Here is an 18,986-nt window from a genome sequence, read left to right as displayed (position 1 = left end):
TTTCACAAAATGTTGGAGTAACAGCAGGTCAGGCAGCATCTCAGGAGAGAAGGAATGGGTGACGTTTCAGGTCGAGACCCTTCTTCAGACTATTAAGGTAATGGTACACAGCACCAGGAGAAAAGGGCATCTGAATAAAGCTGTAAAACTGATGGGGCTGGTCTTTTTATTGGCAGTTATTTTTTGCTGATAGTTTTGATTAATAATTTGAAATATGACTAGTGATGCTCGTCTAGTCATTATGTAATAGAGTGACGCAGCATGGAAATGGTCTCTTGAGCAAATCCGTCCTTGCTGATCAAGGTGTCTCATCTAAGTCGGTCCTATTTGCCTGTGTTTGGCTGATATCCTTCCAAACATTTCTGCCTAAATTACTTTTTAAATGTTGTTATTGTATCTACCTTAACCACTTCCTCTGGAAGTTTGTTCCATGTACCTGCCATCTCTTTGTGAAAAAGTTGCCACTCAGGTTCCTATTAAATCTTTCCTCCTTCACCTTAAATCTATGCCATCTACACTAGCTTTTTATTCTCCTTAGGAAAAGACTCACCCTGTTTATGTTCCTCGTGATTTTACACAGTTCTATAAGATTTTTTCTTCAGTCTCCTACGCCCCAAGAAATCGTCCTAGCTTGCCTAACTTTTCCCCATACTTGAGCCCCTTGACTGCTACCAACATCCTTCTAACTCTTTTCTGCACTCTTTCCAGCTTAATAGCATCTTTCCTACAGTAGGGTGATAAATACTAAAAATACACCAAGTACGACCAAGTAAGACCTTGTGTTGTTCATAATGTGATGCGTTTCACATTATGCAGTGTGGTAATAGAAATTAAACCATCACCTGTCCAATTTCAGACAGATGCAAAAGAGTTGCCAGTGTACATTTAGCCAATTCACATAATCGAACAGTCAATTGACCTCAGTCAATTTAATGCTGAGAGTGGATTTTAATTTAGGTGGATAACTGCAAGGAAATGAAGCACCCATTTAGACCCCTACAAAGAAATTAAGTTACTTGAAATAGTTGCTTGACAATATTAATTAGCATTAGTATGGGGTTTGGATCATTTCAGAAGAAAAGGTATTCACAGTGTAAGAAAATAACTGCAGATGCTGGTTCAAATCGAAGGTAGACACAAAATGCTGGAGTAACTCAGTGGGTCAGGCAGCGTCTCAGGAGAGAAGGAATGGGTGAAGTTTCGGGTCGAGACCCTTCTTCAGACACAGTTCACAGTGTAAACTGCCTTTGACAAGGCCCGCATGGTAGGCTTGTCTGGAAGATTAGATTGCATGGAATGGAAGGTGAGCTAGTCATTTGGATTTAAAATTGGACTGGAGGGAGAAGAAATTTCTCCTTATCTCCATCTTCAAAACTGGCTACCTAGAGTTGTAGAATCATACAACGTGGAAACAGGCCCTTCGGCACAACTTGCCCACACTGACCAACATGCCCCATCTACATTAGTCCCACCTGCCTGCATTTAGCCCACATTCCTCTAAACATGTCCCATCCATATACCTGCCCAATTGTTTCTTAAACGTTGTGATAGTCCCTGCTTCAACAATGTCATCTGGCAGGTCATTCCATAAACCCACCACCTCTTGTGTGAAAAAGTTACCCTTCAGATACCTATTAAATCTTTTCCCCTCCACCTTGAACCTACGTCCTCTGGTTCTCGATTCCCCAACTCTGGGCAAATAATTGCATTACCTGATCTATTCCTCTCATGATTTTATATACCTACAGCGCTCCAATGAATCAAGTCCCAGCCCACTCAACCTCCCCATAGCTCAGACTCTCAAGTCCTGGCAATTCTTAAGGCAGAGATAGATAGATCCTTGATCAGTACGGGTGTCAGGGGTTATGGGGAGAAGACAGGAGAATGGGGTTAGGAGAGAAAGATAGATTAGCCATGATCGAATGGTGGAGTAGACTTGATGGGCCAAATGGTCTAATTCTGCTCCTATCACTTATGATCTTTCCTATAACATGCTGCCCAGAACTGAACACAATACGCTATATGCGGCCTCACCAACGTCTTATACAACCGTAACATGACCTCTCTACGTCTATACTTAATACTCTGACTGATGAAGGCCAATGTGCCAAAAGCCTTTTTGACCACCCTATTTACCTGGGACGCCACCATCAAGGAAGGTACTGAAAAACTTTCCTAGGAGACAAATGACAGCATTTGCTGGAATCTTGAGCAAAGTAGAGACTACTGGAGGAACCAACAGGTTAGGCAAATTCTGTGGAAGGAAATGGAAAGACAATGTTTTGGGTCAGACCAAATTTCCCTGCTTTTCCACTCCGTATCCCTTGCACTAATGGTCAATATTCCTGAACTCTTGTTCCACTGCATGCCAACCTTTTTTGTTTGCTGGGAATCCAAATATTCTTTTTTTGTTTGGATTCCCAGATCTCTCTGCACTTTCTTGTTATGTAGACTAAGCCTAAATCATAATTTGCTTTTTCATTCTCCCTTTAGAAGAGGGTAACTTCATATTTTCCAGCATTTTACTCCATCTGGCAACTTCTTGCTCACTCACATAACCTAAGGATACAGAAGTGAAACAGTTTGTGGAAAATTGCCAGCGTATGTGATCAAAGACAAGCAAAAAATAAGAATGATGAAGTTTTTTTTTAAATCTGATAGATTCTCCTTCACAAAACAGATTTGTAGAATATGTTACTGAAGAAGAAAATCAAAGCAGAAAACATGAATGGGTTCAAGAGACAAATAAATATGATTCTGAAGAAAGGAATGCTATCATATGAAGGCATGTCTGTAGAGCTGATATCAAAAGAAGTAGAATATTAACAAATCATCTTTTCCCATTTAAAGTTTTCAAATTGAACATGGAACATAGGACAGTACAGCACAAGAACACCCCCTTTGGCCCACAATGTCTGTGCTGCACATGATGCCAAGACCATCACATATCTATCTGCACATAACCCATATCCCTCTATTTCATGCATATACATATGTCTTTTGAAGGCTACTAAAGTATCTTCTTCAACCACCACACTGTCAATGCAATCTAGGCACTCAACACCCTCTGTGTAAAAAGACCTTGCCCTCATTCATTAGATTTTTCTATTCAGGGAAAAAAAGATTCCGACTGTCCACCCTGTCTATTCCTCTGTATTCCTGACTCTTATACTCAATACCCTGACCGAGGAGAGCAAACATACCATATGCCTCCTTTACCACTATCGACTTCAGTTGCTACTTTCAGGGAGAATGAACTTGGACCCTCAGATCCCTCTGTACATCAAGATGATGTCCATTAAGAAGAGAAAATCATAGGAAGATTAATTCTGGTTGTAATTTTACTTATGCATTATTAGGTAGAATACAGTGTGTGGTGTGGAGCAGGATTCGCAGATACTTGTAGAACCTGACAGAGACCGCGACGAGAACGCTCCTGCTATGGGAGAAACTCCCACCAGGTTCTGACCAGCCGTGGATAACCTGACGCAGTCTCAACAGACTGTGGACAGGCATGGGGAGGAGCAAATCGAACATGCTGAAGTGGGGATGTACTGAGGATGCAGCAGACAGCGAGTGCGGACGGAGCCTCCAGACTATGGAACATCTCCTGAGCTGTGGCATGCTGCATGACACATGCACTGTAAAGGATCTTGCAGAGGCCGACGACGTGGCACTAAAATTTGCTCGCTCTTTGGCAAACAGTTGTGTGAAGACACGAATAAATAAATAAACAAATAAATAAGGTAGAATGATTGAAAGCTATTTATTCACCATAAATCATGATGGAATAGTGAAGAAAGGTTTGAGGAGAATGCCATCTCTGGCAAAAGCAAAGTTTTCACACTAAAACAGTCTAACTGGTGACTTCAGTTTTTGTCACATTAGTTTTGGAAAACAAACTCGGATAGATAACACATTAGCCAATGTAAACATCAATAAATAGATGAGTGGCCCCAGTCAGCTTGTCTGTTAGGTAAACCTATTGCCTTAGCAAGTATAGACCAGACTTGGCAGAATGAATTAAATTGAAATCATGATGGCATCAGTGGTTCTTTCCAAATGTGCAAAGAATGATTCAGTGCCCTGAAGCATAACACTGTGAAGATTAAATCAGGGAAGACCCCTGTGATCCATTGTGGTTGAAGAGGGATCTTGGACATTCCAGCATAATTTGAAACAAAAGAGAAACAACACTTTCTTGAAATTAAATCTCTAAATAGGGTGACAGTTAGATTTGATAGTATCAAACTATTCAAATGCCTAAACATTTCTCCGTTCACTTGATTCATCCTGATAATGATTTTGTAGTAAATCAAATCCTATACAAAACATGGACGTGTACAATAAAATTCCATTGAAGAAAATCAAAGCAGAAAATATATATGGATTCAAGAGTCAAATAAAGATGTTTCTGAAAAGGAAAGGTCTGCAAGCTTTGGTGTGAAGTCAGATGTGTGAAGACAGAGAAATGGATGTTTTAGATATCAATGAATTGATGGCAGTTTTGTGCAGAAAGGTCATATTAAATGGCAGATCAGGCAGGAAGGACTCAACAGCTTACTTTAGCTTCTAAACAAGCAACAAAAGATGATGAGACAGATGCAGATTTAGGGGCACGAAGCATAGATAAAACCAACCATGTTTAATCTGTTGGAGGAACAGCACCTCATATTTCGCTTAGGCAGCTAATAACTCATCGATTTGAATACTGATTTTCCCAATTTCAAGTAACCCTTGCATTCCCTCTCTCTCCGCCCCTCCGCCACCCTTGTCGCCCTGCTAGTTTCACTGTTTACATCCATATATCACTTTGTTATGACCTCTTCCACAGCCAACAATGGACCACTGTGGGCTCCACCTTTCCTTGGTTTTCAGTACCGGTTCTGATTTGTTCTGAACCTTTCAATACCTCTAGTTTTCCTCTTCTCTGACTCTCATTGTCTGAAGAAAGGTCTCGGCCTGAAATATCGCCTATTCTTTTCCTCCAGAGATGCTGCCTGAATCACTGAGTTACTCCAGCAATTTTGTGCCTATCTTTGAAGTTTAATACATATAATTCCAGAAGAATCAAAAATGGCCACATGGGAAATATAGGGACAGTGGCATTAAAAGGGATAAATAAACATTGAGCGCTCCATCATTCAAGAAAACAGTTGTGAAGATCTATTTTATAGCAATAATAATTGGTTTTCAGCAGGATTATATTGCCTACTTGTTTCCTGGTGTACTGCTGTGCTAGAAATTATCAGGAGGGTGGTGCCTAATACTTTACAAGAACTACATATACGTTCATTATTATAGAAGAGAAGGCCAGAGAACTGTTGTCATTTTTAATTTTTTTTAACTATTGTTTAAATCTATTGTACTCTACATGCACGATGAGGTATTTTCCAAGGTAGACACAAAATGCTTGAGTAACTCAGTGGGTCAGGCAGCATCTCTGGAGAAAAGGAATGGGTGACATTTTGGGTCGAGACCCTTCTTCAGACTGAGTTATTTTCCATACAGTTAGTTAGTTAGTTTTGTTTGTTGTCACATGTACCGAGGTACAGTGAAAAGCTTTTGTGCGTGCTATCCAGTCAACAGAAAGATAATACATGATTACAATCAAGCCATTTGTAGTGTATAGATACATGATAAGGGAATAACATTTAGTGTAAGGTAAACCAGTAAAGTCCGATCAAGGATAGTCCGAGGGTCACCAAAGAGGTAGATAGTAGTTCAGCACTGCTCTCTGGTTATGGAAGGATGATACAGTTGCCTGCTGGGAAGACACTGGGAAGACACTGTCCCTGAATCTCCCAAGTTATTATAGTCTGGAATGTGCTGCTGGATCTAGTGTGGGGAGATATTCAATTGTGGCATTCAAAAGGGAGCTGGATAGCTTGAGAAATGTGAGTGTGGCAGAATGGCTCTGGCTGGATGTTTTTGCACAATTATTAAAGCTCAATTAGCCTCCTCATATCCATCAGCTAAAATAAAACAATTCCATCTTCACATCTTGGTCCAAAAATCATATCTCCAAATGTAATTTTCTCATGTTAAATTCAAAACATCTTCTGTGCAGGGAAGTGGCATGAATTTCATGAACATTTTTCTAAGTATTACTCTAATTTGTTTACTGACTTATGAGACAGATAAACTCGAAAAAAACTAAAATTTCAGAGTATAATCCAACACTCCCTGTGGACCACCCAAGCACAAGTGGCTGTAACTGTTGTAAATAAAGTTTTTTTTCATTGGTGCAAGAATCTGTATTGTCTTTTGGGGATTTCTAGTATTTAAGGAGAGCTTTTTGCAACAAAAAAAGTACGATTTTCAAGCCATTTTACGTAATTTATTCAGTTCATGAACTATCAGAACTGAGCTTCTAACTTTAAACCTTAACTAGCATGTATATTTTTCTAGTAATATAACATGATAAGAATTTTTAAATTTCCAACGTCTTGCTGCACTAATAAATTACAGCTAATTGATAATTGTGTTTTAGAAGATACCTAAAGATAGGAATTAAAATGCTATGGATAGCAGTGTGAATAATTAAAATTCTTGTAGTGCGAAGCATTGCTAAGTATGCTTTTGTTTAAATTCATGGTAAAATGCACTGTTGAGAGGTACGGGTTGCTGAGTTCGTAAATCCAGCAGGGAAGTGAATAGTTTCTGAGTTAGTTTTTAATTACACAGTAGGGTTCCTTAATTTATGCACTTATGCATTCATTGTCATTAGTGGTATTCAGCAGTTCTGTTGGAGTATTAACCTCCTGTGGACTAAGTGAAATGCTCTGTTCCCAATGGAATGTCGGGTCATGCACTATAATGCTCATGGATGTGCACTCGTAAATCCTGGAAAAATAATTTTCAACATTCAGGTTTGCTCCTTTTTAGGATCTAAATGCTTTTCTAGGAAATGGCAAAGCAAAAGTAGCTGCTGTCATTGCAAAATGAAGACCAGCAGAAAGTTAAACTTCACTTTGTTTAATCAATGTAGTTATAATCTCCTTGGTGTTAGTATAGAAGGTAGATAAAGTTATGTTACTCTTTTCGTGGAGTTAAGTATTCTATTCCCCAACACAGCATTTTTACAAGCGACTAGATAGAATTTTGGCAGAAAATTGATTGCTGATTGCAATCAATTCCTTCCTCCCTTCACTTCCTCTATCTATTACAAAGTTATTGATGTTGTTTAAAGGTTCTCTGTGCGTGTAACACTTTAATAGAAAGGACCCAGCCACACATAGTTGCCTCCATCAGAAACCAACACACATCTGCATGTGACTTCTACGTACTTCACTTGCCGATGTACTCAAAGGTTATCAAAAATTGCAGCAGAATATTGATCAGTTGGGCAGGTCGGCTGAGGAATGGTTAATGTAGTTCAAACAGATAAGTGTCAGGTGTTGCATTTTAGGAAGTCAAACCAGGACCTCCACAGTGAATGCCAGGGGAGAGTTGTAGAGGAGAGGGATTTAGGAGTACAGGTACATATGTCGCTGAAAATGGGGTCACAGATAGATATGGTGGTCAAGAAGGCTTTCGGCACATCAGTCAGAGTATTGCGTATAGAAGTTGGGAGGTTATGTTGCAGTTGGGCAAAACATTGGTGAGATCACATTTGGAATATTGTGTATAGTTTTGGTCACCCTGTTACAGGAAACATTCTGTTAAGTTGGAAAAGGTACAGAGAAGAATTACGAGGATCGTGGCAGGATTCGAGGACCTGCGCTAAAGGGATAGGTTGAGCAAGCGAGGACTTTATTCCTCAGAGCGCAGGCGGATGAGGGGTGATCTTATAGGGGTGTATAAGATCATGATGGGATTAGATTGGGTAAATGCACAGCGTAGGGGAATCAAGAACCAGAGGACAGAGCCTCATAATATGTTGCCAATATGCTGTAATTTAGTCTTCCTCTGGACCTTCAATATTGTGGAACTTCTTAGGTTGTCACCTATTTTAAGCTTACATATTTATTGTTTTTAAATGTATGAAAATCTGTTGGATTGTTTTTACGTGGTTAATGAGATACCAGAGCTTACAAAAAATTAAATCATTTTATGTTTCAGCTAAGAAATCTTAAAATGTATTGAGTTCCAAAGTTAAAATTAAAATAATTTAAATATATATTTTTAGAGGTTTGCCTCTAAGATCTTTTAACAGATATCAGGCCATATGCTTTCCATTTTAGCAGGGATCTTCCGAGAATTGTTTTTGTTTATTAAAATAAACAGTCATAGAATCATGGAGTCATTCAGCATGAAAATAGGCCCTTAGAGCATGTCAACCAGGACAGCACCCAAGATCTAGATCAAACCTGGGTAGGTGGTGTGATGTATATGTAATGTAAATGCCAGTGCCCCCTTGAGGCCAAGAGCAGAAGCTGGCCAATGGGCTTGTGCCTTGTGACTGAGGTCATGTGACCTTCTAGGGCCAATGGGCTTGTGCCTTGTGTCTGAGGTCAGAGGACCTTCTAGAAGTTCCTCTGACCTCAGTCACAAGGCACAAGCCCATTGGCCAGCTTCTGCTCTTGGCCTCAAGGGGGCACTGGCATTTACATTACATATACATCACAGGTGAAATTGTGAGACAACAGCAGCACTTATGTTACTTGAAGGTTAAATATTCACAAGGACTTGGAAATCAATGGATCTGAATTTCCGAGTGTGCGTCTAACACACTGCTGCTACTGCTGTGAGGGAGGGGGAAGAACAATGGAGGATTCGACGTGGGGGGACCTTCTTGAGAGAGGGGGGAAAACAATGGAGGACCTGGCGTGGGGGGGACCACCGGGAGGAGGGGTAGAACAAAGGTAGACCTGGCGCGGGATACTTTGTAACTTTGTCGGCGCCCTTTATGTGGCGACTATTGCGTACCTCAGGTATGCGAGCAAAGAAATTCACTGTGACAGGTCACATGTGACAACAAAGTATTCATTCATTCATTCGTTCATTCATTCATTCATTCACTCATTTATTTGTCTATTGCATTTAAATGCTGTGGACGGAGGGTGATTTTCCAGATAATTACATAACAGTATTGCACTTTATCATCTTTAAACTGTCAGCAATGCAACTTTCCAACAAAATCACGGAACATTTATTCTGTATGTCAGGAAACGAAAACAAATAGATCATCTCCTCAGATGCCCTGGAGCAACAGTCCATCCCACAACAGTTGGCAATAACTACAAGACACAGCAAACCAAATAGAAAGATTGGACTCGAGACACCGCAAATAAGTAGAAATGTCAGTCTAGATATTTGTACTCATGTCTCTGGAATGAGTATTTATTGCACAACCTTCTGGCTCAGAAGTAAGATTGCTACCCAATGAGCCATGGCTTCAGCGAAGTGAATGGAGGAAATTAAAAATATTTCTTTCAAATGTGAAGAACACCCTGGTATACAATTAAAAGCAGTTTACTTTTCTTTTGGCTTGTCGTTGAAATGCATTTTAGCTTTATATATGATGATGAAATAATTGAAAATTTTAGCACAGAAGGAGGCGATTTGACCCATCGTCTCTGAGTGGCTCTTTAATTTACTTTATTGTCACGTGTACCGACGTAGAGTGAGAAACATTTTTGTTGCAGTCAACGGAGAGACTACATGATTACAATTGAGCCATTCACAGAGTACAGATACATGATAAAGGGAATAACGTTTAGTGGAGGTTTAAAAGAGTGGAGCCATTGTAACGAGTGATTGCAGGTCCACGTCTGGGATCAGCATGCAGAGAGACACCTGGCTTGGGCACCATCTTGGACCCATACTTGATCTTGCATTCCCTCTTTCTGATGCTCACCCTTTGATTTCTTCATCCTCAAGTACCTGCCCCATTTCATCTTAAAATTAACTGGTTTCCATTTTCATGATTTGTTCTGGCAGCTGAGCAATCCAATGTGCTTTGTTTTGAGGCTATGGTATTAAGCAAGTCCATTGACAAAATTGTGTTTCTCAACTGAATGGCCCTTGCGCTACAAAAAAGTCGACGGCACGGTGGCGCAGCGTAGAGTTGCTGCCTTCCAGTGCTAGAGGCCCAGGTTCGATCCTGACCATGGTTGCTGTCTGTATGCAGTTTGTACATTCTCTTGCATGACCGCGTGTTTTTTCTCCAGTTACTCTAATTTCCTCCCACACTCCTAAGAAAGTACAGGTTTGTAGGTTAATTAGCTTTGGTAAAAAATTTAATTGTCCCTAGTGTAGGATAGTGCTAGTGTATGGGGGTCGCTGGTCAGTGCGGACTCAACGGGCCGAATGGCCTGTTTCCGTGCTGTATCTCTAAACTAAACTAATATAAACTATATATTCCTATCAAAATGGGAGAGACAATTTATTTCAAAATCATAATTAGAAAAGAACGACGATAAATGTTGGAATGTTTTGAGTTCTTTAATAAAGATGTGGCTAACAATGACAGTCATTTTGAATTTACTCTTTTTCCCCAAACTAGACTCTCCGGGACTTCCCAATGTAGTCTGCAGATCAAATGCCTACCCTGACACGTTCTACTGTACATGGCAGCTGCCAAGCCCAACTTACATCCCGACCGAATTTGACATCTCCGTAAGGTTTGTATGGCATAACTACTTCTGTTGTATTGTAATTGATGTATTAATTCTTTCAAAAACATCCTTTGTGCCTGAGAATGAATTTATTGTCTCCATCCAATGGCAGGTTATGCAAATATGTAGTTTCGAACATGATTGAATGCTTTTTTTTAACCTGAGGTGCAGCCCAAGGGACAATTAAACACTTCACGGCACGCAAAGCTGCCGGCGAAGGTTGTGTAGAGGTGGATTGATGAATAAGGTGAGAGTAAGAGAATATTTATGTCAACCTTTTGGAACATTATGGTACAAGGAACTGCAGATGCTGGTTTACAAAAGAAGACACAAAGTGCTGGAGTAACTCAGCAGGTCAGGAGAACATGGATAGATTACTTTTCAGGTCGGGACCTTTCTTCAGACTTTTGGAAGTTTAAGTGGGCTGAGAAGAGGGGAAATTGCAACCTGGCTTTGAAATGAATAAACTCAATGGCTTCTTATTTAATATGTTCTTTTACAATGTTAATTTACTATTTATCTCTTATGGATTAATTCTATGAAAACAAAAATATGGTACAATAGTACAAAGCTCTTCACTATGGGCAATCTGTTCACATTTCAAGAGTTAAATGTTATTTACATTATGGTTTGTTATTTAAATGCATACTTTGGACTCAATAGGCAGTTCATGGAAACGTGTAGCTAACATTGCTCTAGTTTTGAGAAGTGATTTTTTGCTCAAACTCATTTACAAATTGGCAAATGTAAAATCTTGCCATGAACCAGTATTATCTGGCCGCATTTTAGAATTTAATAATTTATTTAATTTAAAATAATTTATTTTCAAAAAAATGTTTGGCTTTGAAGAATAAGTAATTTCATGAATAGGTTTGTCCTTACTTCTGGAAATGTGTTTAATGGCAAATTAATAAGAAATATATTAAAAGTTTAAACCCCATCACATGAGTAGCATTGTGGGATTATTGCAAAAAGATTTAAGACTGGGAATCAGCAGGGAAGTGAACAAGATGAAGGATCAGCTGTGATTTTCCTGGCTGCCTGAATATGTCTAAAACATAGAAACATAGAAAACATAGAAAATAGGTGCAGGAGGAGGCCATTTGGCCCTTCGAGCCAGTACCGCCATTCATTGTGATCATGGCTGGTCATCCAGTCAGTAACCTGTGCCTGTCTTCTCCCCATACCCCTTGATTCCACTAGCCCCGAGAGCTCTATCTAACTCTCTTTTAAATTAATCCAGTGAATTGGCCTCCACTGCCTTCTGTGGCAAAAAAATCCACAAATTCACAACTCTGGGTGAAAAAGTTTATTCTCACCTCAGTTTTAAAAGGCCTCCCCTTTATTCTTAGACTGTGTCCCCTGGTTCTGGACTCCCCCAACATTGGGATCATTTTTCCTGCATCTAGCTTGTCCAGTCCTTTTATAATTTTATATGTCTCTATAAGATCCCCTCTCATCCTTCTAAACTGCAGTGAATATAAGCCCAGTCTTTCCAATCTTTCCTCATATGACAAGGATAAAGGAGGGGATGTATTTTTGGAGTCGGAGGATATGGGTGAGATACTAAATAAGCATATTGTATCAATATTCCTAATTGGAAAAGCACATAAGATCAGCGTGGGGTATACTAATATGCTAGGGCAATTTGAGATCGAGATTGAGATAGTATTGCGTTTCATGAACAATCCTATGGTGGATAAGTCCACAGGGTCTGATGGGATCTATTCCAGGTTATAGAGAGATGCTAGAGAGGAGATTGTGTGTGCCTTGACAAAAGTCTTTGCATCGTCTCTAGCCACAGGTGAGGTTCCAGAGTTTTGGAGTCCTCTCCCTGACTTGGGTAATTTTGGCTCAGAAAAACTTACTCTGGAAAAACACATCCACTATTTGTTGATGGGGAATTACAAAAACCTACAAGTCAGCAGGTCTTAAATAAGCGTAGCTGGGACATTGTTGGCCAATGTGGGCAAATTGGGCCGAAGGGCCTGTTTCCACACTGTATCACTCTCTGACTCTATGATTCACTCGATTATAGCGAACAATCGGTGACAACGGATGCCATTCAGGCCTCTCCCCACCCTTCCCCCCATGGTCCATTACAAGGGATACCACTGTTCGATGCTAATCTCTCCAAACGATATAAAAATCATTGAGGCCCTGCTGCTTTCTGCACGCTTTAAATATTAAAATGAAGCTACATTTTCCTGTTATATTTCGGCAAAGTTACCAATAAAACCACTGAAAAATTAACTACACACTCCTCACAGACACTTTTTACACACCATGCTGTTAAAAAACTGCTGTTAGATTTATTTCATCAATCTACACGTGCAGAAGTGTGTGGTACCGAAGGGATTGATTTTTTTTTCCACTTCCTTTGCCACAATCATAATCACTTTCCTGCCTCTTTGGCTTTGCTTCATTAATATTTCTCTAATGTAACTGCTTAATGATGCTGGCAGTTCCTATGTTAATGGGAGGTAATGCAGCTTCATATCCCCATATGTAGCACAACTGTTGGCTGATGGAACAGAGTGTGCTGTCTGCTGGATGATCATTAGCCTGTGGGTTTCTGAGTTTGAATTATGCATACAAAATGTTAATTTCCATTTGAAGCCAATCTGGTGCCAAGAATCTAAATGCATTTCAATGCAAATCACTGCACCAAGGTCATTCTTCAGTAATGCTGACACCCGTATTAGATTTGGAAGAGACCACAGGAAGCTAAGTGTATTTGCGATTTATAGTTTTCTTTTGTTTCTAATGTTTCTCAAAGTTGACTGATCATAACAACAGTTTTAGAGAACTGCATAAATGATTGAATATCACATCATAATTCCATGCTGAAAATTTCATGTTTGGAAAAAAGATGTTTGCTATATTTTAATTTGGGATATTTTAAATTCTTTTTTCAGTAAGTGCATGTCTATTAAAAGCGGAAGCTCCTAAGAGTGTGAGAGAGCTTTTTAAACTAAATATTATTAAATGGTAAAAGGTGATATTTTTATTTGCCTGTAAGAAAATGTCACAAATAATTTGTGTCTGTTAGAAAAGAAGCATTAATTGACTACTCGTAGGAAAAAAAAAAGAAATGCAGATGCTGGTTAATACACAAAAGGACACAAAGTGCTGGAGTGATTCAGTGGGCCAGGCAGCATCTCTGGACAACAAGGATAGGGGACGTTTCGGATCGAATGATTTTGACCCGAAACGTCACCTATTCACGTTCTCCAGGAAAGCTGCCTGACCCGCTGAGTTACTCCAGCACTTTGTGTCCTTTTGTTAATTGATTACTTGCTAATTGGACAAAGGAGCACTGCGACAGGTTACCTGTCTGAAAGCTTCCCTCAGCGCTGATAAGCATCCCGAACAGGCATCACCTTCCCCCCGCCTCCCCCCCCCTCCCACAAAGGCGTTAATTTGCAGAGATGTCTGCCACTGACTGAGAAGGACATCCCAATTCCCAGTCACCATTTAATGCAAAAGATGGACACACAAAAGTTGGAGTAACTCAGCGGGACAGGCAGCATCTCTGGAGAGAAGGAATGGGTGAAGTTTCAGGCCGAGACCCTTCTTCAGACTGAAAGTCACAGGAAAAAATGCAAATAGTTTAAAAAAATAAACCAGGTTCCTTTGTCTCTTCTCTGGAGCACTGCCTGCCTGGTCTAAGCTTTTGATTACCTGTAGGATCAATTCAGTTCTATAATCTGATCGGAAACAACAAGACTACATCTTACCCTTTTAGAACTGTCTGGCAAACAATATAAAGCAGGTGTTCTTAAACTTTGGAAGCAACAGGATCCCGGGCATATGAGGACATGTTTATGTTTATTTATATGTGCTGCCACGGCTCATTTTGCTGAAACTATTATGTTGCTTTCAAAGAACAAGCTGACTGTTATAAATAAACTCACATCAGCCATCGTGAAATGTACGAACCAACTTTCCTGGATGATCAAGTTCAATTAAACTTGTCTGAGTTTTCTATTGATCATTCTTTAACTCAGGTCTGTGTAATAAGTGTTTACCAAAGAGCTATGCTGCCTTAGCTGAACATAGTCTCTGAGATGCTAAGCAACATATTGGTATCGACCGAAGCCTTGAAGGCTGCATATTGCAAGTTCTTTATCCAAAAAAGAATAATTTCTTTCCCAATAATCAAAGTGTATTCTTAAAGAACAATCGAAGGTATCACAAAATGCTGGAGCAACTCAGCGGGTCAGGCAGCATTTCTGGAGAGAAGGAATGGGTGACGTTTCGGGTCGAGACCCTACTTCAGACTGATGTTGGGGGGACGGGACAAAGAAAGGATATAGGTGGAGACAGGAAGACAGTGGGAGAACTGGGAAGGGGGAGGGGAAGAGAGGGACAGAGGAACTATCTAAAGTTAGAGGTCAATGTTCATAATGCTGGGCTGTAAGCTGCCCAAGCAAAATATGAGGTGCTGTTCCTCCAATTTGCGGTAGGCCTCACTATGACTCTGGAGGAGGCCCATGACAGAAAGGTCAGACTGGGAGTGGGAGGTGGAGTTGAAGTGCTCAGCCACCGGGAGATCAGGTTGGTTAAGGCGGACTGAGCGAAGGTGTTGAGCGAAACAATCGCCGAGCCTGCGTTTGGTCTCGCTGATATAGAGAAGTTGACATCTGGAACAGCGTATACAATAGATGAGGTTGGAGGAGGTGTGGGTGAACCTCTGTCTCACCTGGAGAGACTGTTTGGGTCCTTGGATGGAGTCGAGGGGGGAGGTAAAGGGACAGGTGTTGCATCTCCTGCGGTTGTAGTGGAAAGTGCCTGGGGAGGGGGTGGTTTGGGTAGGAAAGGACGAGTAGACCAGGGAGTTACAGAGGGAACGGTTGCTGCGGACTGCAGAAAGGGGAGGAGATGGGAAGATATGGCCAGTAGTGGGGTCCCGTTGGAGGTGACGGAAATGTTGAAGGATAATTGTTGGATACGCTGGTGGAAATCAGGGAGGATAATAAATGGTTGACATTGTCGGCTGAACAACAGTTGAGCAGAAATCTCAAAGATTTCTTAATGCAGAAATCGTGATGTGATCTATCCTTAGGTTATAGAGAGAGGCAAGAGGGGAGTTTACAAGAACCTTGATGGAGATCTTTGTATCCTCTCTAGGTAAGGACTGCAGAATAGCCAGTGTCACCCCTTCCTTTAAGAAAGGAAGTAGAGATAATCTTGGAAATTAAAGGGCTGTGAGCCTCACTTCAGCGGTAGGGAAGCCATTGGAGAGGATTCCTCAAAATAGGATTTACTCACATTTGGAAGAGAATGGGCTAATTGACAGCCAGAATGACCTTGTACACGGCAGGTCATGTCTTATTAACTTGATCACGTTTTTTGAGGAGGTGAAGAAGGTGATTGATGAGGCTAGGGCAGTGGGTGTTGTCAACAAGGATTTAATAAGACAATTGATTAAATCCATCATGGTGGACTGATCCAGACAAGTAAGATGCATGAGATTCATGATGATTTAAATAGTTTGGGTTCAGAATCAGTGTACCCATAGAAGACAGAGGGTATTTGAGCAATGGTGTTACTCTGGCTGGAAATCTATTTCCTGTGGTGATCTTCAGAGATCGGCGCTGGGACCCTTTTGTTTGTGATATATGTAAAGAATTTGGACGTTAAATTAGTGTCAGAAGGAACTGCAGATGCTGGTTTAAACCAAAGATAGACACAAAAAGCTGTAGTAACTCAGTGGGACAGGCAGCATTTCTGGAGAGAGGAATGGGTGATGTTTCGGGTCGAGACCCTTCTTCAGACCAGCCAGAAGAAGGGTCTCGGCCCAAAACATCACCCATTCCTTCTCTCCAGAGATGCTGCCTGTCCCGCTGAGTTACTCCTGCATTTGTGTCGATGGACATAAACTTAGATGTGCTGATTAGTAAGTTTGCAGATGACACAAACATTGGTGGAGTTGCAGAAGTTGAGGAAAGCTGTCAGAGAGGGATACAGATCATATGCCATATAGTTCCTCAAGTCTATCACCATTTCAACTGCAATATTTCAAGAACAATTAGCAAGGCATTAAAAGTAGCCCAAATGTTATACTGCCTGGGTAATAAGCTATCATCACTCTGACACTGTTACACTACCCCACCCCCAACACTTTAACTAAATATGCTTATTGAAATTCCATGAGCAAAAGAACCTCATAATATTTGTCTGTCAGTCATTGAGGTTCAAAATAATAACATCTAAGTGGCATGGAATGGATCTATTTCATTACTGGGGCTGTGTTAATACGGTCATTTGTATAAGTAGGAGCTCAAATATTGACATTAACTTGAATGGTTTGAATTGTGACTGAATTCCTACCCACTACGCTAGTTCCACTGTATGTCTAGTAGCTCTGAAAAATGAAACTGGTTTATTTCAGCATATGTTTGAAACACTGGAAAGCTAATCTATATGTTTAGTTATATAGTCACAAGTTCAATCCACAGAAAGGACTTGAATGTGCAATCTAGGCAAGTGCGATTAATATTTAGGAACACATTTTTACAGGTCTGCTTGGATTTTAAACTTTATTGATCGGAATAACACTGCAGCAGACTGAGCTGTGCATTCACGGAACATAAGTGTTGCATTCTGACTCCTCACCGATGTTTGAAGAATATCTTTGCTTCATGGCTATATTAATAGCCATGCTATTGTATTACGTGAAGAATGTTCATTATAACTTCAACCCACATTAAAGATCTTAAACTGAAATTATTTGAAATCTCTATCTCAGAAAAATATCACAATGGTCTGTGCAGAATTATTGTTTCTCACTGATTGCACCTGTTTTTTCACAGGCATGGAGATAAGGAAATTGAGACCATTAAGGGAGCCACCCATAAGAACAGGTGCAACATAAGATTTCCAGAAATGTTTTCTACAAGCAAGTACATAGTGACAGTAACAGCGAGGAATGCACTGGGCTCCAGTTCTTCAACCATTTCATTTAATGAAATTTCTATAGGTAATGCTCAGCAATGAAAAAACTGGGGACAGCTGTAATCTATATACTAAAACTCTCATTTGTTTGTTTGTTTGTTCCTGAACTACAGCCAAAACGGTGCACGATAACGCAACAATTTTAGGCCCACCTTACTCACTGTCATCCCTTGGGTGCTAATGGAAGAAGTTTCATTGAAATTGGTGTTATATTTTTTAAGTTATTCACATTTTAAAGTTTAAATCTATCTCCTAGGGAGGGAGGTAGGGGGGAGGATAACAGGGGTTGAGGGGGATGGAGTGGGGGGGAGGGGAAGGGGGGTGGGGGTGGAGAGAAGGGGGGGAGGGAGGGGGAGGGGGGATGGGAGGAGGGGGTGGATGGGAGGAGGGGGGTGGAGGGGAGGGGGGGGAGGGAGAGGAGGGAGGGGGAGGGGGAATGGGAGGAGGGAGGGGGAGGGGTTGGGGGGAGGGGTTGGGGGGAGGGGTTGGGGGAGGGGGAGGGGTTGGGGGGAGGGGGGAGTGGGGCAGGAGGGAGTGGGGAGTGGGGAAGGAGAGGGTGCTGCAGGAGAGGTTTGGGCCCAACGTGTCCACTTGGTCTAGTGTTAATATAAATGTGCTTTCAATAGTAAACAAGTTCAATTTTCCTGGCTACATGATCAATATCCCACAGAAATGTGCTGGGCAAGTTGTTTTTACACTTAGGGTAGTGGGGGGGGGGGGGGGGGCGACACCTTGCCCGGGATGGTGGTGGAGGCATATACAATAGTGGCGTTTAAGAGGCTTCTGGAAAGGCACATGGAAGTGGAGGGATATGAATAATGTACAGGCAGATTAGAACAATTTAACTTGGCAGCGTGTCTGGCATAAATATTGTGGGCCATGAGGTAGGTTCCTGTGCTGTACTGTTCTATGTTCTATATGAATGTTAATTACATAGTTAGAAATCAAATTATTATTTTTGCGTGCAACATATATAAACACATTGCCTTCTAGTTGTAGGGAAGGTAGTGGAGGGGTGGGTAGAACATTGAGAATATCTCTCGTAGATTATCCAAATGAGTTAATGAGGTAGTCAAAAGCAGTTTATACCTCTTTGTCTATATTAGGAAAAAAAAGCTGCAGATGCTGGTTTAAATCGAAGATAGACACAAAATGCTAGAGTAACTCAGCGGGACAGGCAGCATCTCTGGAGAGAAAGAATGGGTGACATTTTGGGTCGTCTCGACACGAAACGTCACCCATTCCTTCTCATAGTATAAGAAAATAACTGCAGATGCTGGTACAAATCGATTTATTCACAAAATGCTGGAGTAACTCAGCAGGTCAGGCAGCATCTCGGGAGAGAAGGAATGGGTGACGTTTCGGGTCGAGACTGAAGAAGGGTCTGAAGAAGGGTCTCGACCCGAAACGTCACCCATTCCTTCTCTCCCGAGATGCTGCCTGACCTGCTGAGTTACTCCAGCA

The 18,986-nt window shown here is 41.0% G+C and overlaps 1 protein-coding gene across 10 annotated transcripts in view; it reads left to right on the top strand.

Moving 5' to 3' along the window:
* LOC144609249 (ciliary neurotrophic factor receptor subunit alpha-like) overlaps positions 1–18,986 on the top strand; it is a 411,896-nt gene that overhangs the window by 322,009 nt on the left and 70,901 nt on the right. For all 10 annotated transcript variants that reach the window (XM_078427709.1, XM_078428140.1, XM_078428002.1 and 7 more), the window contains 2 exons: positions 10,451–10,568; positions 17,381–17,547. In XM_078427709.1, the coding sequence (XP_078283835.1) occupies positions 10,451–10,568; positions 17,381–17,547 (285 nt within the window). The remainder of the gene's footprint in view (positions 1–10,450; positions 10,569–17,380; positions 17,548–18,986) is intronic.

Source organism: Rhinoraja longicauda, chromosome 1 (genome assembly GCF_053455715.1).
Source record: "Rhinoraja longicauda isolate Sanriku21f chromosome 1, sRhiLon1.1, whole genome shotgun sequence".
NCBI lineage: Eukaryota > Metazoa > Chordata > Chondrichthyes > Rajiformes > Arhynchobatidae > Rhinoraja > Rhinoraja longicauda.
This window is presented reverse-complemented; position numbering and strand designations above follow the sequence as displayed.